At 32.9% G+C, this 27,314-nt stretch overlaps 2 protein-coding genes and 1 non-coding gene across 7 annotated transcripts; 1 reads left to right on the top strand and 2 right to left on the bottom strand.

The window, feature by feature from the left end:
• The first annotated feature begins 11,232 nt into the window (after positions 1-11,232).
• On the top strand, positions 11,233-15,744 carry LOC102593671 (protein SLOW GREEN 1, chloroplastic). Of its 2 annotated transcripts, XM_006367325.2 has the most exons (5): positions 11,233-12,043; positions 13,938-14,084; positions 14,592-14,672; positions 15,290-15,499; positions 15,623-15,744. In XM_006367325.2, exons 1-4 carry the CDS (start codon positions 11,420-11,422, stop codon positions 15,473-15,475), a joined length of 1,038 nt encoding a protein of 345 aa, XP_006367387.1. In that variant the 5' UTR covers positions 11,233-11,419; the 3' UTR covers positions 15,476-15,499; positions 15,623-15,744. The 2 variants fall into 2 exon arrangements, with proteins under 2 accessions (XP_006367387.1, XP_006367386.1); XM_006367324.2 differs by having other exon boundaries at positions 15,290-15,744.
• Positions 15,745-16,373: 629 nt separating this feature from the next.
• TRNAK-CUU (transfer RNA lysine (anticodon CUU)) lies at positions 16,374-16,446 on the bottom strand. Its single transcript has one exon. It is a non-coding gene; the product is annotated as a tRNA-Lys (tRNA).
• On the bottom strand, positions 16,447-21,729 carry LOC102592679 (purple acid phosphatase 23-like). 4 transcript variants are annotated; one of them, XM_006367320.2, is made up of 8 exons: positions 21,428-21,729; positions 19,460-19,651; positions 18,853-19,189; positions 18,356-18,573; positions 18,019-18,209; positions 17,668-17,949; positions 17,277-17,422; positions 16,447-16,650 (listed from the first exon to the last, which is right to left on the bottom strand). In XM_006367320.2, exons 1-8 carry the CDS (start codon positions 21,678-21,680, stop codon positions 16,602-16,604), a joined length of 1,668 nt encoding a protein of 555 aa, XP_006367382.1. In that variant the 5' UTR covers positions 21,681-21,729; the 3' UTR covers positions 16,447-16,601. The 4 variants fall into 4 exon arrangements, with proteins under 4 accessions (XP_006367382.1, XP_006367384.1, XP_006367385.1 ...); XM_006367322.2 differs by having other exon boundaries at positions 16,447-16,646; XM_006367323.2 differs by having other exon boundaries at positions 17,300-17,422.
• Between the last annotated feature and the right edge of the window lie 5,585 nt (positions 21,730-27,314).

Here is a 27,314-nt window from a genome sequence, read left to right as displayed (position 1 = left end):
TATCTTCAATTTTTTTAAAATGAAATTTATATATTTGTAAACTACGTAAAAATCAAAATATTATAATTCATAATAATTAATAATTCAAAATATTTTAAAGATCTATAAAAAATTTAATATCAAAGATTAACTAAAAAGAGAGTAAAAGGGGAGAATGGAAAGTAGGAAAAAAAAGGAAAAAACCCGAATATATAGAGAGAGAAACTGAGGAAAAAAAGTCAGAAAAGTAATTATTCATGTGGGTTATTGTATATGTAGAAAGACATGTGTACAATTAGTGTGCCACATTTAATTTTATAGTACAATTTGAAATGCTTTGTGTACAATTTGGTAGTGTCGTGTTCGTCCTCTAAAGTCTCACTTCTAATAAGGAGTAAAATGAAGCGGGTCTACATATGGTACAACTTGTATGACTTTTGGAACCATTCCTTATTGCTTTTCGTACAACTCTTTAATATAATGAAGTGGGTCCACATATGGTACAACTTGTATTAGTTTTGGAACTATTCCTAATTGCTTTTGGTACAGCTCTTTTATGCTGTGTTGGTACACCCTAAGTGTCATTTCTAAATAAGAGTAATATACCTAAAAAAAATGTTGCAAGTATATGATGAAGGTTTATTAAACAAAAAACAATGTTTCTTTCGACAAAAGTTAGGAAGGCTAACTTTGGGATCAAATTTGGAAAAACTAGATAATTAGACATACTTAACTATTATATATACATATTTTACCTATAGTTTAAGATTATTATTCATAATATCATTTTTTAATAATTATACCATATATTTTTAAAAGTTACATAAATTCCTTAAATATAATATTGAATAATTATCTTAAATTTGAACTCTTTAATTAAGGGTATATTAACAATTTTAATTACTTTCTCTCACATAACTTTTTTCCTCCCCAATTACCCGCATCTCAGCCCTCACCACAATTCACACACATCCATCATCTATCATTCTTTCCTTAATCATCTCAAAACATGTTTGCATGTATAAAATTCAAAACTAATTCTTGAGAATCAGACATAAAAAGGTAAATTAAGATTTTGTTTAATTATTCGCTATGGGCAAAAGTGTTCATTACCCCCCTGAACTTGAAGTTTTTTATTCAGTGTACACCTAAATTATATTTCGTTTAAATTATCCCTGAACTTGTTTATTCCTCCATCGCATACACTTGTATTGTCCACCTGACGTAGAAATTGACAACAAACTCTAGCATGCGCGTGAGGAAGTAAATTTTTGCCACATTACAAAGCTTCAACAGTAAAAAAAAACATAAAATCTCTATTTTTCTTTAATTTTTGGCATCTTTTCAGAACTTTCTCTCTATTCTCTAACTATTTATTCTCCTTAATCCCTTCTTCCTTTTCAAATTTCAGAATTTTTCTCTCTTTTTCATTTTTTAATTACATTTGCTAAATTCATGAATTATAATAGGAGACTTGTTTGTTTATGTGGAACTTCTCCAATTCTGAAAATTTCATGGAAAAATGACATTCCTGGACGTAGATTTCTCGGTTGTAAACACTATGGGGTATGTATTGTTTCATATATTTTTTCTTTTCATTTTTCAATTTCTTATTATGTAATTTTTTTAACTTTGATTTTTTGAAATGCAGTCCTTATTTTGAAATCCTTGTAAGTTTTTCGATTGGTATGATCCAGAATTTTCTAGCCAGGCGAATGCTGTGATTTTGGATCTGTTGAAGAAGACAACAAACAACAAAAACAACTGAAGTGTAGATAGATGTTAAAAATGATTTTGGGCATTAGTTTGATATGTAATGTGATATTGTTCTTTTATTTAGTGTGTTGTTGAAATTTTTTTAGTAAATGTAATTGTTATTAACGCAATGACTTTTGGTTCTAGCGTTCTCATTTTGTGCATTAGTTTGATTTGGTGTTTTAGTGATGTATGTGTCTGCTAATTAAAGCTATATATATATATCTTGGTGTATGTTCAATTGACTTGTCCTTTTTTCATAAAATTACAATTACATGGAATAGGTAATATGATAACAAAACAAGTAATAATAACATAAAGGCATAACATAACTAGTGCTTTCTTGATCATTAAACACAAACATCAGTTTCATTGTTTCAACCAACAACCACCACAATAACTTGAGTGAACCACCAAAACACAAAACAGTCACTACTTTAAGTTTGATTGAACAACCATACAAGCACCAAAACATAAAACAGTCACTAATTTAAGTTTGGTTGTTGCAACCACACAACCACTAAAGCACCAACGCACATTAACTAAGAAGTTTTCTTTGAGGGAGCTTTTCCCTGGGCTTGTGCCCTTGTTTGAATTCCAATAGCTTTTGATCTAGTTTGAATACGACACATAACACTTTGGACTTGAAGTTCTCTTTGAGTCATGGCATGTTTGCCTTTCCACTTCAGTCTCTTGGTAGGTTTAAAACCAATAGTACATGTCACATGCGCAGAACTCTGCACACAAGTACTAACCCTTCTACTGCTAGCTAATCCTTGCTGAAATATTAACAACTTAGTTATTTTGGGATTCATATTTAAAAATATAATTTTGATAATTTTATAAGACACTTACATTAATACATGTATACCCAGTATCAGCAACAAATACACCTTGTCCCACAACTCTGGGCCTCTTCTTGTAACCACTGCATGCACCTCTTCTTGTACAAGTGTTGTTGTTGCTTGCTCTTTCATATTAACCCATACTCCTCTTTTTACCAATGGAGGACTATTGTGAGTAGATAAAGAATAAAACAAGAGACTAAATTAATAAGTAATCTAATCTGATTAATAAAAGCAAATTAATGTGAATGTACCTCTTTAGTGGGTGTTGGTGTAGACTTAGGTTAAGGATTTTTTGGACAATTTCTCTTGTTATGATTTGCTCTTCTGCAAATTGAACATGTCATTACTGTCTCCATTTTTGGCAACTTCCCAACATTTCTCACTTCACCAATTTCTCTTCTTCTGTTCTTTGGTGGCCTACTAAACATTTTTCTTACCTCAGGTGGTTCAACTATTGGATTTCTACTTTCATGCCACATTTTCATGTTTGGGACTGGTTGAATGAAATGAGAATATGTCTTCAGATATGTCTCTTTTCTATACCAGCTTGGAATTGCTTGTGATGCATCCATGTTCAAGTGGTTCATTGTTGTTATACCATGTGCACATGAAATACCTTTTAATTTTCAAGATCTATAACTACATTTCTGTTGATCCAAGTTCACAATATGTTTGTATGCCCCTTCTAACACTTCAAATCCATCATCACCATTCCATTCAATGTTGCACTGCATTGATCTTGGTACATTGGTATTGAATACCATCATTGCCATTGGAGATATTTCATCTGTCTATGTATCAGCATATGTGATGCTTATCGTGACCAACGACACTAACCTACGGTACGAGTGTCTACGATCGTCAATAATATAGTAACCCAATCAAGGGTTGGGGTCGTGTCCCAAGGGAGTGGTTTTGAGAATTGATAGAAAAATAAAATTTAGCTCTAACTAGTCGTAGCTAAAGATATTGACGAACAAAAACATAGTAAATTAAAAGGGGTGACACAAAAGTGTTAAATATCAAGTGGGGTTTTTTGTCACAAGTAGTAAAAGCAACAAAAATAACAAGAAAATCAAGTATGGGGAAAAGTTCTTGGCGTGTGACCGCAATACAAGTTGAGATAAATCATTGGGTACATGCTTTCGATAGGAAATTTGCAAGATAATAGTGACTAGGCTAAGCTTTAGATGGAAATAAGTTCCCTCTCGGGCAACTTACCCCGTTTCAAATGCGTTCCTCTCAGACACTCATTTGTCGCATGAAGGCCAGCCTACACCTTACACCACTCACTCTCTTGAGCTGAGTGTTAGGATATGGAACTAGGGCTCACCCTCTCGGGATGGACCTCATGTCGACCCACTCCTTAGGCCATCAGTCTAGCGGTCTTGGTTTCGCGACCTCCCTCTCGGGCAAGCCGAAAACACATGGGTGGTTTTGTATTTGAAACTACAAACCCATTAAATTAAACCATAACCACTAGGTGAAATCACCATTAAAATACATCTATCCTATCAGCAAGCAAGACCCAACAACAATATCAACACATATTTGCCCAAGAATAGGGGTTTTTAGCCACACATCAAGAAATAACAAAATACACCTAAAAATGATACTAAAATCAAATGGGTATAAGGAATTAAACCTTGATTTAAGCAAAGGAAGAAGAATGGAGAAGACCCACTTCCAACTTGGGGAAGATGGAACCCTTCTTTCTTCAAGTCTCCCAAAAACCCTCTCCAAACTTGAGAGAAAATATCCCAAAAAGTACTATTCTATTCTGGAAATTAAAATAAATGTTCTACTACCCAAAATTAATAACAAGTTTAGTATTTATAGACTTCAGAAAATAGTGCTGGCGGATCTTTCAGCAAGGTTAGTCGGAATCGACGATTAACTCAGCGACTCGCCCTTTGGTGTAGTTCGTCGCCGTCTTGCACTAGCCTTCAGTATCGTCGTGCTGTGTCATTGGGTGACCTAGTACTGCTTCGCGGAATTATTCGGCGAAACGTCGACTGCTCCTTTCATCGCCTTTTTATCCTGCTCCTTCAAGGCTCCGTGTACTGGAACAAAGGGCGGAGTGCATCCCTTTGGCGAATCGCCAAGCGTGCTTGGTGATGCGCATGCTTCAACTTCTTTATTCTTTTCAGCCTTCTTATTCTTTTTTGCGCCTAAGTGTCCATGTTTCAATTAAAACTTCAAATACCTGAAACTTACGAGTTTTCATAAGATATTGAGACAAAATAAGCATTTGAGGACACTATTCCTATCAAAATAAAGCCCTAAATGAATCCAATTTGTGGACTCATCGAAATGCTCTTGACTTACTCACCCTACTCATCACCTTAATTATAATTTCTTTCAACATAGAAATAATAGTCTTGTTCCTAGGTCCCAAGATTCAAGCATTGAAACTCTCTGCCATGTTGTTATCTATACTATCACATTTTGAAAAAGTTTGGAAAAAAGCTTTGCACCATTTCTCCTTGTTGTATTTGATAAAGTCTTCAACTATACATTTTCCCAGCTTGGCTAGAGCATTTATATTGTACTTAAAATGTGCCTCAAAAGTGGCTCTAGCACAAGCCCAAAATTTCTTCATTCTCTCTATGTCTCTCATGTTTTGTGACCAATTTGCTAATTTATGTCTAGCACACATTCTATGCTCACATTCTGGAAATACTTTATCTGCAGTAGCTATTAGTCCATGTAATTGCAAAACAAAATAATAAAGATGGTTAAAATTTTACTCAAATTAAATTGAAGACAAACAAAAAAAGAAATTCAATTACCTTTTGCATATCACTAATAATAGTGATCTGGTAACCATCTCGTAGATTAAGATCATCTTGCAGAATGGTCATGAACCATTTTCATGTGGCCTTGCTTTCAGTACCAATTATTGCCCATGCTATTGGATGCATTTGGTTGTTTGCATCTTTAGCAACAGCTACCAAAAGTCGACCTTTACAAATTCCTTTTAGAAAACACCCATCCAGCCCTATACATCTTCTGCATCCTTGTTGGAAACCCTTTTTCATAGCATCAAAACATATATAAAAATAGTGAAACTGTTTCATCCCATTTTCTGAATCTGTAAGCTTCACAACACAAGTTCTACCAGGATTTGTTTGGAGTAACACATCCTTGTAGTCTAGGATTCTATTAAATTCTGCCACATGATCCCCCATAATTTTTTTAAAACAATTTTTCTTGTTTTTAAACAAACTGTCTTGCCTACATGAACATTCAACTCTTTCCTCACCAAATCTTGTATTTCCCACCCTTTTATACTATATTGAGAAATAATCCTATCTTTTAGATACTTACATAAAGTTTACTTTGAATTACATAAAAAATTATTGTTGGTCCTAGTACATCAGTGCCTTGGGTTGTAGGTCTTGATAGTGAAGTTTTCACTCCTCCCTTCCTTGCTTGCATACAACAGTCATTGGACAACCATTTTTACACTTGACTCTTACTATAGTACTCTCATTCACATACTTGCCTAACTCAACTCTTTTTTATAGCATATTTTGTAATTGCCTCTCTAAATTCCTTTACACTTTCAAATACCAAACCATACTGCCATATTACAACATCACAAGTAGAATCATATATCACTCTATTACTCTTCTCCCTCCCCCCCTCCCCCTTAAACTCCCTCCTTCAAGTTCATCATCAGAAACAAGTTGTTCTTTATCACTTTGAAAACTATCACAATCAGAACTGTCATAGTATGGCTCATCCTCTGTTAGCTTACCCTTGAATTTTTTTTTTCCTTTTTCAATATCTTCATACCCTTCGTCAAGTCCAACTTTACTCTCCTACTTTCTCTAAACTTTCTCATATCTTTCTTCACAATCATCAACTCCTCATGCACATCACTTTCATAGTCAATAGATTGGTCAGAACAAATAAAATCATTGTCTATATCTTCCTCTGCATTTTCTTGGGCACTTGGTTCAACTTCTTCTTGAATAGAAGGTTCTGTTTCTTGTTGGACAGAAGGTTCAACTTCTTCTTCAGTATCAGTCCAATCTATTGAAGAATAGTTGTTTCTTATTGGACACCTGCAACCCCATCATTCTCAACTCTTTCACTAGATGGAAAGGTAGAAGAGGAGCATAACCCTAGATCTGAATTTTTTGGTTGTGCAGCTAAAGAACCATCAAATTTCCTATGTGCATTAAAAGACTCACCAACTTGACTTAAAGATTGACTAATTTGGCCTTCAGTGGAACCCATATCCTCTAGAATAGAGTCATGACACACACAAATATATATTGTGTCCCCATCATGCATAAATAATGCAATATTACAAATGTCCATGTCATTTTTCAATTCCGCCAGATCACCCCCTAGAGATGGAACTGCATAAGTTTTTTCTAACTTACTAATCCCAAAAGACTTAGCATAATTTGTAAGTTCAGGAATTGATAGATGATCTTCATCCACGTTCTGTACATATTCAACCTTACCCACAACATATACTGGACCTACCTCACTCACCAAGATACCCCCAAATTTAAACCTTAAATTAAGGTACTTAGTAGCCATAGTGTCAACCTATAACCACAATAATAATCAATATATTGTACAATGCAATAACAGTAAAACAGAGGCAACAACACCAAAACATAGGCAACAACAACAAAACAGAGGCAACAAACCCAAAATATTTATTTTACTCATAAGCATACAATTATACAAGGAAATTTCAATAAAATTATAATATTTAACAATACAAAAACATAATAGATGAATTGGAACCCTAAAACCCCTAAAATATTGATTTTACTCAACAACATACAAATCTACATAAGAAAATTACAAAAAACCCCAACATTTAACAATACCATGATAGCCCTAATTGAAAGATCAATCGAAATCTCAATCGAAAACTATGACGAAACCCTAGTCGAAGAATATGGCGTAACCTTAAACGAAAAATATGGTAAAATATAAATGAAAAAGTAAAGAAAACAAACAATAACACATCATAAGAGTGGATAATCACTTACTTGGTAAGAATTTCAGACAAGATCGAAAGAAAATCGACCAAACGCTTTACTAAATCGAGCAAGAACTTCACGTCTAAGAACTGTAACTAACCCAAATCCAGAAAGAGTTCCACGAAATCTGCCCTTTACTCCGTCGATTACACTTCTTAGTGAGCCAAAATGTTTGAAATCTGCCATTTACTCTGTCGATTGCACTTCTTAGAGAGAAGATTAGTCTTGAAGTTTTGAGCTTAGTGAGAAGTTTTAAGAAGTTTGACATTTATTTATCTAGGTGACTAATATTTATCCAACTGAAAATCCACATCACCACTTTTATCAACATGTCATGCGCGTGTAGACACGATTGGAGTGGTCGGACCATACATGTGCACGTGATGGAGGAATAAACAAGTTCAAGGGGGGTAATTATAACGAAATATAGTTTAGGTGTACACTGAATAAAAAGCTCCAAGTTCAGGAGGGTAATGAACACTTTTGCCTATTTTAATGTATCGTATGCTTCATCACTTTCAAGTATCTGAGTCAGAGTTCCAATTTTTTTAAAGTTCGATTTTAGGGTTTAATTTGTTTGATTTTTTTCTTTCTCCAAACCATTTTAATGGTTGACAATTTACAAAATAGTATGATTCTTGTTAAAAGTATTTCACATTAACAATAATTTTTCAATTTAAGCATTTTTTATTCGTTTGTTTTCATTAACTATTTTTGAATGATTGCAGGGTTTAAATCTTCATCCACCAACATTCAAACCGAAAATAGATCTAAGGATAGAAACAACCCAATTAAAATGGCAGAATTATGCTAAACTTGAATTCAGATACACAACTAAACTCAAATACACACGTTTAGTGCAACAATGCGCGATGGAGTCTAACATACATGTTTGGTTCATGAAGATACATACATACTTAATTAGATATACTCATAAAAACTAGATACATATAATCATATCTCAATTATGTACCAAATATATCAATTGGGCCTTTCGACTTTCTAATTGCATCCGCCGATCCAGGCGGTTTCTCCGTCGTCGATACGATCTCCGAAGTGGCCAAATCCAACGACGCTCGTGTTATTGGCCATTTGAAAAAGAAAAAAAACTCGAAACTTGAAGATACAAGGAAGGAATTGATGAAGAAGATGAAGTTTACAATTTTAGAATTACTATGCTTTATGATTTTGATATTTTAGGAAAAATGATAAGAGTTGATACGAAAGGATCCTCTAAATCTGTTTTGGTTGTTAATTACTCATCATTAACTCCTTTAATTAAGAAAATAAGTTACACCCTTTAATGCAAAAGTAATAAATAACGTATCTCGCCTATTAAATTTGATGGATACATGCGTCTAACGAGTCATGATATATGTATCCAAATACAAAAAAATAATATAGAAAGTAATATAAAAAACCATTGGGAATCCTAGTAATTAGGATCTAAAGTAGTGAGATTTATGTAGTTTGCCCTAAATTTTTTATGTGGTAAAAAATCTCTCAATTAATATTTCAAGAAAAAAATAATCTTTTCTCTACTTTCAACAAAATTAACTTATTTTATTGGTTTATTACTAAATATATTATCTTTTAATTGTAGACATTTTCTATCTAAAACTGTGTAGTGTCAAGTAAAACTAAAATCAAAAGTTATGGAGACTGTTTGAATCGATTTATTTTAAGTATATTAATATCAAATAATTTCTTGAGAAAAGGTTGCCCCTTAATTTTGTTGTTTAAAATTGATATGTTCTTTATATTTAGGAAAAAAGACCCCTTCTTATAATTACCAATGCCCCCAACCCCAAACATAAATCCAGCCTCCGACATTTTCTACTGAGCCACCATAGCCTCCGGACGATCAAATAGCCATAGAGGAAGACCTTCCTCCCATCAAAAATTTCTTTAAGGAAATCTTACAAGACAAAAATAAGGGTCTGAATAAAATTTATTTGGACCAAGCCAAAGAACAAAACACCTCAGTGAAGGTCGACCCAAGCGACTAAATCCCCCTATCAGGGAAGGAAAAGGCAAGAATCTACCTCTCCTGGAAACACTCAGTGACCATCAAGCTGATAGAGAAAAAAAAGTATCATACCAATACCTAAAAAATAAGCTCACTGAACTATGGAAACCCACCAAAGGACTAACTCTAATCGACCTGAGATGGGATATTTTCATAGCAAAATTCAGTTTGCTCGAAAACATGCAGAGAGCACTACAAGAGTGACCATGGTTCATATTGGGAAACATCTTATCGGTAAGGAAATAGGAACCAAACTTCGTCCCATAAGAGTCTACCATTTCTCACAATGCCATTTGGATTAAACTTTCCCAATTACCAATTGAATTCTATGACAAAATCATACTTGAAAAGATTGGTAGGAAGTTAGGTGCACTCCTAAAAATTGGCACTTGCACTTCCGCTACACTAGAGCACGTTATGCAAGAATATGCATCCAAGTCCCAATAGGCGTACTGGTAAAAAACGATTAAAATTGATAGCCACCTTCAGGAGGTATTCTACGAAGGAGAAGGAACATTATGTACTGGATGTGGGTGAATTGGTTTAGAGGGAAGAGAACACATAGTCACATGTAAAATTATTCGATGTCAAGTCAGGTAAATTTTGCAACTCTCTCCAATAAATTCTAACCATTGTACTTGCTCATTTAAGTATTCTACTAATGAATCCTTTGGTAAACGTAAACAATGGATAGAATCGAAAAACAAAAAACAACAACAAAGCAGCAATAATAAAGAGCTCAAGTAGCTTGAACTCAAAAAGAGGCAAAAGCATTTATGAGGATGGTCCACACCTGAAAGAAAATGCGTCTTCTGCAAAAGGAATGGATTCCCTCAACAAAAATACCCTCCCCTCTCCACATTAACTACTAAGGACCCCACTACTGGTATTAACTCAGTTATTGTCTCTAAAGCCATGAGAGACTCTGCATCTCCCTCGAGGGAGAAGGCAATCGTCGCTACTCGTAACGAGTACCCTCTCTCCACTGCGAGAAGTAATCATCATAATCTCAGTTCAGATGTGACCATGAACATTGCGTCAATTAACTACAACGCTCTAATAATCTTAGTCCAGATGTGACCATGGACATCACGTCACTAATAGACATAAGAAATATGAAAATGAATAGAAAATAACTTTAACCGTTGACATACTACACAACATTATAAGGGAGATATCGATATGATAAAGCATGAAATAATCAACTGACATCCTAATGCCCTTCATAGCGGGTCTTCCTCATTCAATAATTTGCAAGTTTTACAAATATTCGTGTGGTATAAAAAAAGAATTTTACTTTAACATACCTTAAATACGAACTTAAATAACTTGAGATAGATAATCAATTTTCTTTCGATAATCTAGCATAACATCGATATATTTGTTTCTTCAGCAAAATCCTTCCAGAGTTCCATTCATATATATCTAGAAGCACATTTCATGTCTCTTATGTTCTCTAAAGCTTAATTAATTTAATACATATTACAGATTTATTATATTGTTATATGTTATAAATAATAATAAATAAAAAATATCGCTAATTTCCTTAATTTTTTATTGAAACGTACTCATCGACAATTTTTTGCATAAAAAATGGAATCAAATCAACCCACCTAGCCCCAAATTTGAGAAGAGTACCTTAGCATCAATCGATTATATTCCCTTAAACCCCTTGAAGGTATATAAGAGAAAACCAAGACTTATTTGAGCACAACTTTCAGATGGACTAACCTTCCATTTTTGATGTTCTTCTTCTTCTAAGCAGCTGCTTCTCTACAGTGCTACTTGCTAAAATGGTTTCTTCAATTGCCACTAAAATCCCACTTTGCCTACACTCATCAACCCTCAATCACAACTCAAATGTTGTTCACCCCATTTCCCTCAAAACCCTTTTTCTTCCTCCCCTTTACAGTCCCAAAACCCTGACTACTCTTTACCCCAAGCTCCAAGCAGCTTCCAAATCCCAAAATTCAGCTATTTTAACCTGTTCTTGGAAACCCCAGAAGGGAATTTCCAAGTTTTTCAGTGAAAAGATTGTTTTTTTACTTGTTGGGTCATTCTTGTTTATGGGTATAAGGGCTAAACGTGTATTCTCATTGCCACAACCAGTTCAAGGAAGTAGTGTTGTTGAGACCCAAGAAGGAGATAGTGAGGAAGAAGTGATGTGTATGAAGTTGTTGGAGAAGAATCCGAGAGATGTTGATGCTTTGAAGACTATTGTTAATGTGAAGATGAGGAAAGGGAAGACTAAAGAGGCTTTGAAGTATGTGGAGAAGCTGATTGAGGTTCAGCCTAGAGAAATGGAGTGGAGGCTTTTGGAGGCTCTTTGTTATGAGATGATGGGGCAGTTAAGTAAGGCTAAGAGGTTGTTTAAGGAGATTTTGAAGCAGAAGCCTCTCTTGCTTAGAGCATTGCATGTATGGTTCCTAAACCCTGTTGTGTTTTAATGGAATTTCTATTGAGATATCCTTAGATGCTTCCTTTTTTTGGTGTGTGTGTTTATACACTCGTTTATATTGCATTAACACCATGTGTGAGTTGAGGAGGATTAGATAATATTTGTCTTAACTTTTGAGTAATTCTTGTTAATGGTTGTTGTTAATGATATTGGATGTGCTTATAAAACATTGTTAAGTGTAAAAACACTAGAGGTCATGTAAATATCTTGTTGTGTAGAACTTTGTGCATTAAGACACTGAATGGCAGACCTAACAACCACTGTGTTTTTTATTCCTTTTCTTATTGTTTGTTGTGATGTATGCTGGTTTGACTCGAGTCAATGATTCGTTTAGTTGTGATATTTTGTGACTGTCAAATTCGCAATGGAGAATGTCAATAACCTAGTACTTATTTGGATATCTGTCTTATGGTTTGAAGGTTGAACATGGATTCTCGAATCTAAATTATGTGAAAGTTTCTGCTCTCTCATGATAGATGTTGGATATAATATCCATTTTCTTTATCAAGTCAATGGCATAGTGACAGTCACCATATCATTAGTTATCCAGATAGTAATTGAGCAATGCAGTATTGTGAATTGATATTCTGTAAACACTGAGAAGAAGGATCATGTAGCTGGCTGGAATGCCTTGGTCTATACAGTTTTACATGACTAAAAAATGCAGGTCTAAATGCCTTGGTCTAGACTGTTTTACATGACTCAAGAAAAAATCCAGGTTTTGTTCTTATCTGAACTTGTAAAATTCACCAGTAACTACATTTGAAGCCCAAGAAATTTTGGTAAAGTTTGTGTAAAAAGCTGTTTTCAAATGGGTAACCATGCAATAGCTGAACATCCTGTCTCTCTGTTGATTTTTTCAAGTCACCTTTGTTGACTTCTTGTTCTATGGATGTGGCAATACTTGGTTCCCATTGATGTGGTATTTAGTGGACTTTGTCCTTGATAAACTGAGGACTGATAAGGAATCATTGCTCCAGAATCCCGTTGGCTTTACTGGCGGTGCTAACCATGTTCTTTCTGAACACTAGGGGTACTACCTGGTGTAATGAAAAATCAATGCTCAAGAAACACATGATGAATTATTTTAGAATTGTGCACTTGTATGAAGTCTATCATGATGTTTCATATAAGGTAAGCTTTGACGCATTGTTATTAAAATACAGATCAAGCTTCCTTGAGGGGAGCAGTTCTACATTTGTCAGTTAATCTATAGTGTTATCTAACTTTGGATCCTTAGGGTTTACTATGCCTTCAAATTGTTGTTTCTTGTATAACTTTAGGCTATTCAGTTATATACTTGCAGTGGATGCCAATCTGAGACGAGAATATTTTGAGTTCAGTTATGTCATTTTCAAAATACCATTCCTATTGGAATGAAGAAGCAATTCTTTGAAGGATAGCTACAAATTTTCAGCGTGGAGGAGGAGAATAATTTAAGTGCAAACATATATATCTAAGCGGTGAACTTTGTAAGTAATCAAAATCAATAATGTATCTATATTAAGTGATGACACTAATCAATTTAATGCATCCTGGATATGAGTATGATGTGTGTCAGAAATAGTGGTCAAATTTTAGGTAGTCTTTTGTGTATTTCGAATCACCACTATGTCCTACCTGTTTGTCACTGGTATGTCCAGATCAAGGAGGAGTCCAGGCAACAAAGAACAGGTGTCATGCTGTTTCTGATTTCTTCACTATTTTCTCTTCACATCTATAATTGAATGGGCATGCAATTTTAGGCAATGAGTTCGAATATTTTGCTTATGTTTGCTTGACCCATTTTCTTTCGTTTGCCACTAGTAACTTGTTATGCTTGCTTATTAAGCTTATCTATTGAATTGTTCCAGGGTTTAGCTATGGTGATGCACAAAAACTTTGAAGGTCCCACTGTATTTGAGATGCTAAATGGTGCTCTAGAAGTTGCTCGCCAGGAAAAAAGAGTCAATGAGGAAAGAAACATAAAAATATTAGTCGCACAAATGCATGTTGTTAAGGTAATGGCTTGAAGTACACCTGCTAAACCTGATTTCTTTAGTGTGACATTTATCTGTTACATCAAAACGAGTTACTCAACTCTCATGAGGGGCCATGTAAATCATGATATCCTCCCACTATTAGCATATGTTTTGTAGCTTGTCTGCTGTAACATCTTGTGCCTAAGTCGATGCATTAAGTGTAACAGAGATGTCTACCTTGTTTGCTTTATAATGATACTATTGGATATCCCTAGAGTCTGATGTAACATTGATGTACAGATTGGAAGAGAGGCAGTGTAGTTGGGTAAATGGTGAAAGTCTGGCCACTTGCATGATGGTCTTGTTTTGCGGGTAATAGGTTGTCCGAGCATGTTGCCTTTTCTAAGTTAAAGAGGTTGTTTTTGTCAGTGAAGGTCATGATAGCACCAATTCTCATCCTCATGGTCAATGTTTTGATGGTTAGAGGACCCAGTTCCAGCTAGTTCAGCCTAGTTCTCCTCTCTTACATTCATTCATGTCTTGCAGGGTGAGTTAGAAGAGGCCTTACAGAAGTTTAAACTTCTTGTCCAAGAGAACCCGAGAGACTTCAGGCCTTATCTGTGCCAGGTATTTGTGTTCTGTTTTTTCCACAGCATATTACTTTATAAGCTTCAGTTCTTCTTGAATTGTAAGCTTTCGAAAAGGATATGTTAAGAATAAGCAAATTGTAGCTCTGTTAATCAGCTTAAACTTCTGGCTAAATGTTCGTGCATCCTTGTATACTCGAGTGGCCCACTGTAATACTTTAGAGCTTTTGATAATTGATCTTGTAATTTGATCAAGGTTGGAGATTGAACCAAGGTTCACATATTATGAGATTTGGTAATACACTAATACTGAGAAGAATGGTGATAAAATGCTGTTTAATATGTACTCTATGCAATGCTTGATATACTCTGGATTAGATTCTAAGTCACTGATAAACATGGTCTCAGGCAACAAAAGATTTTAGTAATTAAATGGATGGCAAAAAGATGGCAAAGCAAGTTTATTGCATAGTGAGGAAAGGCGGATGCATGGTTAAGCAATAACCATGTGTCATGCATATGCAGCAAGATTTGCTCTCGAGTGTAATTAATTCCTATTCATGTGATGATGCATGTTTTCTAAAAGCTTAATGTTGGGGCAGTCAACCCCATATATCTTTGTTCTTGAATCTTTCTGTGTTTGGTACTTGGTGACAGGGAATAGTCTACAGTTTGTTGGACAAGAAGAAAGAAGCCGATGAACAGTTTGAGATATATCGAAGTCTTGTACCCAAAGAATTTCCTCAGAGAGGTTTCCTTGATGATGTTGTGTTGGCTGCAAAGACAGAAACTAGGGAACAACTTGAGAAGGAGTTCAAGAATGAATTCTCTTACAAGACATGAGAAGTTTAGTCTCCCTTGGAAGAGGTCATGACTGGATGGTTAAGGGTGTATGGAGGGGGTGGTCAGAGGGTAGGATAGAATTAAAAACACTGCTAATGTAGACATACAATATAGTTGAAATATGAAGTTTAGTCTCCCTTGGAAGAGGAGTGAAGTTCTAGGACAGTACATTTTTGTGTTATCTCTTCTGTTGATATTTCTTGTTTTTTGGTAATCGAGAAATCCCCGTGGTCAGCTGGCAGTTCTAAATTCGATGGATAATTGATCCACTCCTCTTAACTCTCTCCAGTTAAACCTATATTTCACTTGTCGCGCTCTTACCATTTGATCAGAGCTATGCTCTCTGAGGGTAAAATAATTCTTAGTTTGTCTCAACAAATAAGAAAGCAGGAGTTCTCAAATATGCTTATCCATTCTTGTATTAATAAAATTACTAGAGACGGTGTTACAATATAATGTGCATATTTTTTTAATAACAATTAAATAAATTGCTCAATTTAAATACAGCTCCCTACAAACTTGGGTATTTTTTTGATATAAAGAACAATATAGTAATCTAGACATGCTATAAAATTTATGACAAGGTTTTCTCAAGGATTATTAAAGCATGAATATCATGGAGTATGTTCATGATTTCATAGTTTCACTCTTCAGTTATAGCTAATTTTGATATGTTTTTACGTGAGTCGAGTATCTATAGGAAATACTGATTCATGAGAAACGTGAATTGTTTTAGCCACTACGGTATTACATGGGATTGAAATATATGTTTCTTTCCATTCCTCGTGAGCCACTTATTTCTCCGAAACAAGAGATTAAAGTCATCTTCCTCCTTTTTCCCAAGAAGTCGACGGCGTTACACCATTGGGATACTCCAACAAAAAATTGATATGTTTAACGCCCACCGTGGGGCTCGAACCCACGACCACAAGGTTAAGAGCCTTGCGCTCTACCAACTGAGCTAGACGGGCATTTGTGATTTACCTATTGTTATAAACAACATTACACATATTGTAGGTGTGTCCTAGATATTTAAAAATAAACACATTACAAAGGTGTGTCCAATTGAGTACTCAATGGTTGCCAATGAGGAAAATTATGTAACAAATAGGATACTCGTGCAGCTTCAATGTTCCAACGCCACTGGTATTGATGGACTCAACCTGCTATCCTGTCTTCAGTATCAATGCAATAACACAGTTGTTAGAACAAGAAAGAGAGACAACAACAAGAGATTTGTGACTAAAGATATGATATCGCGAAAAATAAAGCTAGCTATAGATGGTTGCAACAACAGTTACTAACTGGACTGAAAGTCCTTAAAGAGATTTTACAAAGAAAAGTAGAAGAAACACATTGTTCTAGTCACTACTATGACACAGCAACAACTTGATGATTGAGATTTCAGACTTGTGTACTAAAGATATGATAAACGCAAAAAATAGAGCTAGCTATAGATGGTTGGTTACATGGTGGAGAACTGATAGTTAATCATTTAGATCATTGTCTCTCTTTTATCTTTTTTAAGAGAATCATGTGAAGATACAGATGCAACGTAACGATCACAGTTTCCTATATAGGCCATAAAGCAGATTTGCAAGAAAACTTTCATCTTGTCTGAAGTTAGTCTTAGAATGAAAGAAGTAGTTTTGGAGAGTCCGAGCAACATAGCTAGTAATAATAGAGTATTTTAACCGTCAAACTCTAACTGTTCAATAGACTCCATAACTACTTCACTTTATTAGTATATCACCTTTGAGTAAATCCATAGTTGAAAAAGAGAATGTCCATTTATAATCACCTTTGAGGTAGATGAAAGGGTACCTTTGAGTCAACAGAGCAAGTATGAGGTTGTCGTACTATGTATAATTGATCACCATGACTGTTTTCACGATAAATATCCTGATTGCGGTGCCAAGTCCACAACGCATGAGTTGAATTTACCATCTGCATCAGTATGAATGGAGAAGAAGAGAGTGTTGAACGAAAAAATAAAGATCAATGATAATGGTAATAAAAACAAAGGACTAAGTTAAAGAGTGTCGACATGTCTATGGATCAGATGATAAAACACCTAAGCAAGTTGATACACAATCAACGCGATGACTTTTTTTTGTTGCATATGTTTCCTTTCAATAACTGCCTCTAGAATAAGAAAAGTAAGTAATACAGTTGAAGCTCTGGCTTTATACCTCCAGTATCCCGTGCCCGAAGCTGCTCTCTCTATATGCACTCCATTCTGGTTGTCTATCCCAGCAAAATTTTCCTTTGGCAGGTCCACTGCTAAAGTTCATGTGACATACACCTCCAAATTCTGGAATGTTGTCACCTGGTGAAGGACATTTCCCAGGATCATCTGCATGATCAGCGTCAACTTTCTCAATATTACCACCATCTCCGACTGTTATGTAAACAGGACCACATGGATCCAAAGTATAGTTGTAGACTCGATTCATTCGCTCATATGCATGTACCTGAGATAAGTCCTAATTGAAATTTTCTCAATCATTAATAGCCAGGATTAGGAGTATATTTCAACTTACATGACCGGAGAAAACTATATCAACGCGATATGTATATAGCATTTCTTCCATTTCCTGCCTCATGCACTCAAATTCTTGGTAGTGTGATGAATAGCTATTGTACCAAGGAGAATGCCATGCAGCCACCAGCCAAGGAGTCACGCCACGATCTACTTTTTCCAGATCATGCTGAAGCCAAGAATACTGAGCACCTGATATCAGTTTTTAAAAAAATACATCATTTAGTAAGATCAGTAGGCGATAAGCTCACATATTTGCAGCATTATCTTTCTTTATGCAAGTATACCTCAAATATTAGAAGTTAACACGTAGTGAATTAAGCAATTTAATCACTTACTCGTCTGATTATAGTCAACGTAAGCTCCTAGCATGATGAAATGGATTCCTCCGGCATTAAAAGAGTAGTAAAGGTTACTATTAGAGCCAGATTCCTTTGAAGGAACAGAATATCTTGTCAAATACGATTGGAATATGAGCCCTGCTGCTTGAGGTTCGATCTCATGGTTTCCTTCGATAACCATCATTGGAACTCTTGAGATTAACGGCTCCATAAACCTGAAACTCCAGTTTATTCAATTCAAACTTCTTTTCCGAAAGCTTTTAAGTTTCTTTTCCAATTTCTAACAGTTCATTTTTCTGTCTCATAGGCATCTGTAATATGATGTTTATAAGTAGATTGTGATTTATAACCACAATGTATCTATTTGATGAGCACTCGGTGAATAGTGTAACTAGCATCAACACGAGCCTCACACCTGAAACAAACAATTGCATAGAGCTAAAAAGTTTTAAAAGACGAAGGAGATTAGTTATGTGAGGAAAAGAATAGATGACCTTCCCCATCCATCCCATCGAGGTTGAAATGTTTCTCTTATCGGTGCATCTGGAAACTGACAAGAATAGCATGAAGCTCCTTTACCACCAGTGGTAAGGTATTGATTCGCGTAAGTTAAATCTCCAACCATCAATATCATGGAAGGATCATTCATTATGAGATGATCAATTGTTGTGGTTGTATTGCTTGTAAGACCTAAGTCACCAACAACTGCTATTCGTCGTGGATACTTGTTAGGTGCAGGCAATGGAAAGGTCTCAAATGCAAGTTCATCACTCATTGCTACTAAAGAACTATCACCACACTTGTAGTAATACTTTGTTTCAGGTTCAAGACCTACAGAAGAAAAGAAAAAGAAACTTCATTGCAACATATACATCATTTTGTTAATCCTACACGTCAAAGACTCGTAATTCAGAGGCAACCAGAGCCATGTACACATATATTCAGCTTCCAGTATACTAACAGAATTAAGAATAGTGAAAACATTTGCAAAAATGTGTTCTTTTCATCGACATATGGATCTCAGTTTGAATCAGGAAAACAGAAACAGAAGACAAGTGAGCCAAGGGAACATATGAGGCGACTCGATGCAGATAACCTTACCATCAATCTTCACATGATGAATGATGCCAGAAGTGTAGTTCCATAGCCCTTCAAAGGGATACAATTGACTGTAAACAACTGAAACTCCATTTTGCTTCATTGTGTACTTCCCACTTTCCTTCCCATACCATACCTCACTCGCCACTGTTTTCGGATCGTGTGGAGTCACGTTTAGACCAATCTGAGCTTCACCTAAAAGCAATCACAAACTACTTTATAACAACTTCAACACAATTCCTATATTGCAATTGGTCTACATCTTGATCTAAGATCTCTTAAAACCCATGGAAAGAATATAATAGAACTTGACCAAAGGAAACCAACATAAAAGGAAAATAGCATACAACCATTCCAGAACCAAAAAGCCAAAAGCAACCATACAACAAACATTAATAAATCTAAGTTGTATGTAATGACAATGTAAAATGTGTACATGCTCCAGTCAGGGAGGATAATAAGAAGGGGCGAGGGTGTTCATCCAAATCCCAACAACAACATACCTAGTATAGTTCCACTTAGTGTGGTCTGAAGAGGATAGAGTGTACGCAGACCTTATCTCAATCTCAGTGCTGAGGTAGAGAGGTTGTTTTCGATACATCCCCGACTCAAGGCAAAATCAGTCTTGGAAAAGGCATAATGAAAGTACAATAGACAATAAATAGTAACAAAAACAACAAACATGAACAAAATAGTACTAAAACAAAATACAACTAAAAAATCTACACGAAATAATATATAGATTTTGAATCCCCTAAACACAAGACTAGAGGTTGGCTAAGTGGTTTAGCAGATTCAAAATTCACCTCGAGGTTCTAGCAGTTTATCCACCCTCTTACATGTTTAGTGCAAAACATTTACCTTAAATTTACTTTAAGTAACCAGATTGCATAAACACTATTACATGTATTAAAGGTAAACTCATTAAGGGGTCGTGTGGCAGAGTGTATTAGATAAAATAATGCATGTATTAACTTTGTGTATTACTAGTACCTTGTTTAGTATTCTTTTTCAATCAATATATAACTAACACCTATTAGTAATGCAAGGGGCTTTAATGCATGAATTAGCATGGTTAAAGACCCAATTACTCCTTGAAACCTTTTTTTTTATATCTTTTCAACCATAATTGTGGAGGGTATTTTGTAAATAAATATATTCCTTTGAAAAATTATGCAATGCATGTTATTTATAACACACCAAACCAAACAATGCATAAGAAATAATCTCTGCATAATTAGTGCAAGCATAACTAATACAAACATTACTAATACATTATATTTAGTATAATTCTTATACACCCTATCAAACGACCCCTGAGTACTTTGAAATTTGACCAATTAAATCCATCTAAGTGAAATAGTGATATCTGAATTGTATACAATTCCTTGATCTTGGAATATTCCCCTAAGATACTATTCGAATTTGTATACATTGTTCCTTGATCTGGGAATATTCCCCTATGATTTGAAGTTTATATAGCAAATTAGTAATCTCTAAGTTATTTTACTTTCTTGATCTTAATTTGTTTGTCTGACTTTTCTTTTTAATGACTTCAAAAAAGATGGTCTCTTTACCTTTTTTGTAACTCTTTAATTCTAACTTTTCACACTAATACTTTCTTAAACTCCGTGTAAAATCAAATCATTCAAACAAATTTTATTTGAAAGGAATAAGAAGTATCCATGATATGAGCAAAAAATTACTAGCTTAAAACACTGGATCTGCCACTGTTACTGCCACTGCCCACTAGCAATTAAGTGATGTGAACAAGATTTAAGAGCTAGACATTATTTTTCTTCAAAAAAGTAGCTACTGAAAGAAACAAAATTAAACATAAAATGGAAATCTCAATAACTCAGTTGATACCTTTCAGTTTTTCATTTTACCTTACAAGTAAGCCCTTGTCCCCATACCCAATATTTTTCTTCAAAAAAACGCAAAATATAGAAGAGTAACAAGATGATATACCAGTGATCCAAGAAATCCACATTAAAGATGAAGTAGTTGACAAAGCAAGAGCAATTTGTTCTGGAAAAAATGAAATTACATTCCTCTTAAGCCTTGGATGATCCATTGGCAAATCATCACTTCCTTTATGCAATAAAGGATCAAATCTATGAGTTAGTGGCTTAAATGGTCCATCCAATGTTGTTGGTATTCTCTTAGCAACTATAATTACAACAAAAAATTGTAACCAAAGTGTAGTACAAATTTTCTTCATCTCTCAAAACTGGAATTTAGTTTAACAAAGCATTCATGTGTTTCTTATGTTGGTTGGAACACTTGAGCCATGAGTACAATTTGGATAATTTTTTTATTTTTTTTGTCTTTATCCATCGTAATTTTGTTAGGGTTTTGACCTGATTTTCTTACTTTATTTAATTTGAAGTTTATTTTTTCTTAAAATAAAAGACAAAACATTACCATAAATGTTTTTTACTTTTAATGAATGAAAAATATATTTTTCTTCCATATTTGGTTTATTATTTCCTTAGAGAAAAAAATATGGAATCCTATAAATAAATTGAAGATTCATATTCTCATACCAAAACACAATAGAATATGGAAGATTTTCTGCTAAACATATTTATGTTATTTTTTAATATTAGTTTTCAATATGTAAGTCGCTTGACCAAATCATATTAATAATATATCTTTAGTATGTTTTTATTTGTCGTCTGATTTGTCAACCATATGATTTGCAACTGTAAGCTTCCGCATAACGCCTCAATTACTTTCGAACCCAACAAATTTTAGATTTCGTGCATCTTGACTAATTTCACGCAATATATGTCACTTTTCATCAGCAAACAGGTATCAAATAACTCTATCCACTATGACTAGGCTAAATAGGAAGAATTACCAAATATTTTTTGTCTCCACTTAAAAATTAAACTCAAAACTTCATGATTCTCAACCACTTCATTGACCACTAAACTACGACTTGAATGATTTATCTATCATAATTATTAGCGGTCATCACTAACACTCACTATCAATCTGTTTACTACTTCCTCTGTCCTCTTTAACTTGTCCAATGTTGATATTTTACTTGTCCCTTTTTATTTGTCATTTTTCAAGATAAGATAATACTCCCTTTGTCTCTAATTACTTGTCCATTTTTCCTTTTTTAGTTGTCCCTAGTTTCTTGCCCATTTTGACAAATCAAGAAAAAACAATTTTTTTCACCTATTATACCCTCAATTAATTACTTTGGAAAATGTAGAATTTCTTGAAAATCTTAAGTTTTTAATTCATCAACTTCATAATTATTATGGGTACAATAGTAAACTCACTATATCAATCATTGTTTTCTTATTATGTGTGTCAATTCAAAAGTGAACAAGTAATTAGGAACAGAGAAAATATTTTTTTTACATATTATACCCTCAATTTATTTAAAGAGTTAATGTTTTTGAAAAAGGTAGAACCTCTCTTTAATGAGTAAATTGATTTTAATATTCTATCAATTAAAAGGGATAAAATAGTAAACTTACTATATTATTTATTATTTTCTTAATAACTAAGGAAATTTGAACAGAAAGAGTACTTTTATTTGACACCATCGGATACCCACATATTTCGACCGCCATTATCATTGATATTATCCTCCATCATATAATCTTTTTAAAATATTCTTTTATATTTCACTTCGTTCAGATTACTTGTTCAATTTTGACTTGACATATCAATTAATAAAATAATAAATTTATTATTTTACACTTAGTAATTGATAGATTCCAAACATATTTATTCACTATATTTTTTAAAGATATGAATTCAAAGTTAATAAATTGAGAATATAATAGGAAGGAAAAAAATTGTACTTTCTTGGTTTGTCAAAAATGACAAGTAAAAATAGAAAAATTTGACAAGTAAATCTAAAAAGAGGGAGTATTATCTTAGATTAATTAGTAGTATTAAATATGATTTTTTAAATTACTATATAACTTTTAAATAAAGATAAATTTTATATAAATATTTTTAAAAAAAATCTTAATTAACTAATATTTAAATCTTAAACTTCATGTGTATTTAAATTTAAAACATCTTAATTATAACGAGTGTAATATGTGTTCAATTCATCGTCACCTTAGATTCGTCCAAATGTTGATTAACAGTTTTGGTCCAATATTGGGAGCCTAAAGCCAAACAGATAATATAATGTTCCGTTTAAAAAAAGAAATATAGTAATATATATTTTTATTAAAAGTTTATATTTTTAGTTTATTTTAGATGCAAAGCCATTAATTATTATTTTATAATTAATTTTTTCTAACAATTTCTTTTCAAGGAAATTTTGTTGTATTTATAGCTTATGAAGTAAAAATATCAATAATGCGAATTTCAATAAAAAATATAATATAAAATTAGAATAATAGAATTTGATTCAAGAATAGTTTGATAAGTTTATATAATAATATCAAAATAGTGTTACGCTTCTGCTTACTGCAATGTTTGAAATCTTAAAAAAGACACTTAAAAAGACAAATTTTAATCTTTTTATAAGCACACAATTAGGGGTGGCATGGTATGGTATGATATATTAAAGTTTCAATATCGTAATTTTGGTATTCGATTTTTAAAACATTATATCATTATCATACCACTTTAGTTTGGTATTTTAAAGTTTGATTTCGGTATTCTATGATAAATCGGTAGCCATATATAATTTGTTCAATTTTGACTAATATATACTCATATAATAGAGTATTATGACTTCGACAATTTAAAAAAAGGTCCCAATTGTATCATACTAACACATTACACATGTAGAAATATATATTCAAAATAAAGTACAAACAACTTTGATCCTTTTGTTAATAAATTACATTTCAATTAAAATAAAGTAGTCAAAGTTTCAACTTCTAAACATTTAGTTTATACTAAGACTAGGTTGCATATCTGTTAGTATTTTAATAATAATAATAATATATATATATATATATTATTTAAGTAACTATATACTTCGGTATGATATTCGGTATTTCGGTATATTATTTCTAAATACCAAATACCGTATCGAATACCAAAAAAATTAAAATGTATACCATATGTCATACCAAATTAAATACCATAATATCAAAACCAGGATATTAAATTTTTTGATATGATATGATAATTCGGTATATACCATACCATGTCCGCCCTTACACACAACAAAGACTTTGCAGAAAATACTCTAATATGTTTTTTATGCTGCATATTTTAGATACTTTCTTAATATCTATGGTTAAACCTTCTTATTTTTCCTCATTGTTTTCGTCAAATCTAACAATCATAAATTATTAATCATTTATCAAAAACTAAAAGTGTTAATTTTAACAAACTCAAAGAATCAAAATTATTTAATGCATATTTAAGAGACTATTTTGAACCTATCCTAAAAAACCAAAACTGTTTTGTGCACTTGGTGAAAGTGATAAAATCTCACTGATGAATGTAATTTATAAAGCTCATTTGACAAAATGAGATTCATAAGCCAACTTCTTTGAGTGAAATTTATTTGCTAAATACAATTTATTTAATAATAATAAAAGAATAAGAACAGTGAAAAAAGAAGAAGATAAATATATTATATGAATAATAATGGGTACTAAATATTACTCCCTCTGTCCCATTTTTACTTTGCACTTGTATTAAGAAATGATGTAATTTTATCCTTCTACCCTTATTTAATGTTTTCTTAAGTCAACTTTATTAATAAATGACAAGATTAATTAACTATTCTATCAAGGGTATAATAGGCAAAATATGATAATTTATACATAAATTTTATAAAATGACAAGTATTGTGGTCCAGCTATTTACAGAAAGGAATGACATATAAAATGGGACGGAGAAAGTATAATACATAGGAAAGAAATGGACTCCAAAAAAAGTGAGAGACTCAAATCGTTGCTTTAGTTATCTTATAGTTAAGTTATTTATGCTGTTAAAATCAAATTTTATCTCATACAACTGTTACAATAGAATTCAATTATAATTTCCAAATAGATACTTTTTTGATTAATTAATTATTAAGGCAATGTGTTGGGCAATGACATGTCCGATGAGGATAATGAAAATGATTTGTTGGATATATGCTTTGATAAGGTGGCTAAAGAGGGGGTCTTTTACCTAGACAAAAAGAAGACACATCAAAGATAACGTGTATAATTGGAATGGTTAGGTGAGTGAGAAATTTGTTTAAGAGCACCTATCGATGTGACTAATAAAATAAAATCATATGATAGTGTCAATAACTGTATCAAGATACAACAGATTCAAGAAGTGATGAACTATCAATTATTTTTGGACAGATTTAAAGAAGAAAACAAAATGCAAATATTTCAAATTACTTTAGACGGATAAACTATTTCTTTCGGTTCATACACATATTGAATAAAGTTTGAGGTGGAAAACTCATCTTTATTCTTAGCTATTATATTCTTGCATTACTTAAGCATTTTTATTAATTTGTAACTTCATCATAGAGATTATAGAATACCTAGTTTTCTCAAGTTCTTATTTTCACGTGCTTGTTAATTAGTAGAGATTGATTTGGTATCTCATTAGGATTAGTAAGATAAGGCCTAGCTCTTTGAGGTTTTCTTTTTATTTATTAATAATAATAATAAAAAGAACTTAACTAAAAAAAAAGTGAGGTGATGTGTTTTACTAGTTTATAGAGGCGGCTCTGCATTATTAAAGTTTCTAAAAATGTTGGATCTCATGTTGAAAATTATTGGGCCAAATAAACTTTTTATGTAAAAATGAAAAAATAAAATTGAAAACCATTTTATATTATGCTTTTCTTTGACAAATCAATGCAACAAAAAAAAAGAAAAAAAGAAGAGTCGTTATTCTTGAAATAGTCTTGTAAGTTGTCAAATGCTTTTTTAAGTATTATTTTAGTCTATGAGAACAATTTTGGCGAAATTATAATCAAGATCAAATATTTATATCTCAATACTAACATTTTAGTATATGAAAAGAGCTTGTAGATGTTTTTCTTTTTTACATTTTTTTTTACGTGTCCGTGTGTTCAAGAAGAACAAAATAATTTTTAAATAGCAATTTAGATTGTTAGAACGATGGGAACTTAGTCGGTTTTGATTTAGAAAGATGAATGACTCAAAAGTTTAACAGGGGTGAAAATTTTCTCATTTTATTAGGGGCAGATTACAAATCGACGTCTTGATATAATACAACCATTTCGATTTTAATTGGGAAAGAATGGAGAAATTCATCCGAATCGTCCAATGAAGAATAAAAATGCAAAGCGTCAATACACATGAATAGTATGCAGAACAGACAGGGAGAAAAAGAAGTGTAGAAGAGAGGGAACTGAGCTCATTCTCTTTACTTCCTGGCCCAAAGTAGTGTAGTCATTTCTGTCCGAATAAAGGATTTAGGACTTTTGTAAATATAATATCTATCTAAAAGATAAGAATTTCATATATGAAAGTTAAAAAAGTTATTTTAAAAAATGTAAACCTCTTTTTTAATAACTTTAATTCTTTTATTTATTTATTTATTTATTTTGTTTGCTATAATTGAAGCAACGATTTATATAGGGTAAAAATATTGATTTTAAAGTCTTAAATTGTAGGACTTTTAAAATAGTCGAAATAAGGAAAGATTTAAAAAGCAAAACTGTATTCAATTTTAAAGTACTAAATATTAGGAATTGTTATCTATTACAAATAAATAAAGATTTAATAGTTATAACTTTAAGGGATAAGGGTTTGAAAAATACTCCAACTTTGGTCGGATTTGCTGTTGCGATACTAAACTTTCATGAGGACCTATTACCTCCCTAGACTATTTAATACCGTATTTTAAACATATATATGTGCCCACGTTGACATCA

Source organism: Solanum tuberosum, unplaced genomic scaffold (genome assembly GCF_000226075.1).
Source record: "Solanum tuberosum cultivar DM 1-3 516 R44 unplaced genomic scaffold, SolTub_3.0 scf00704, whole genome shotgun sequence".
NCBI lineage: Eukaryota > Viridiplantae > Streptophyta > Magnoliopsida > Solanales > Solanaceae > Solanum > Solanum tuberosum.
Note: the sequence above shows the minus strand (reverse complement) of the source record. Positions and strands in the feature narration are given on the sequence as shown.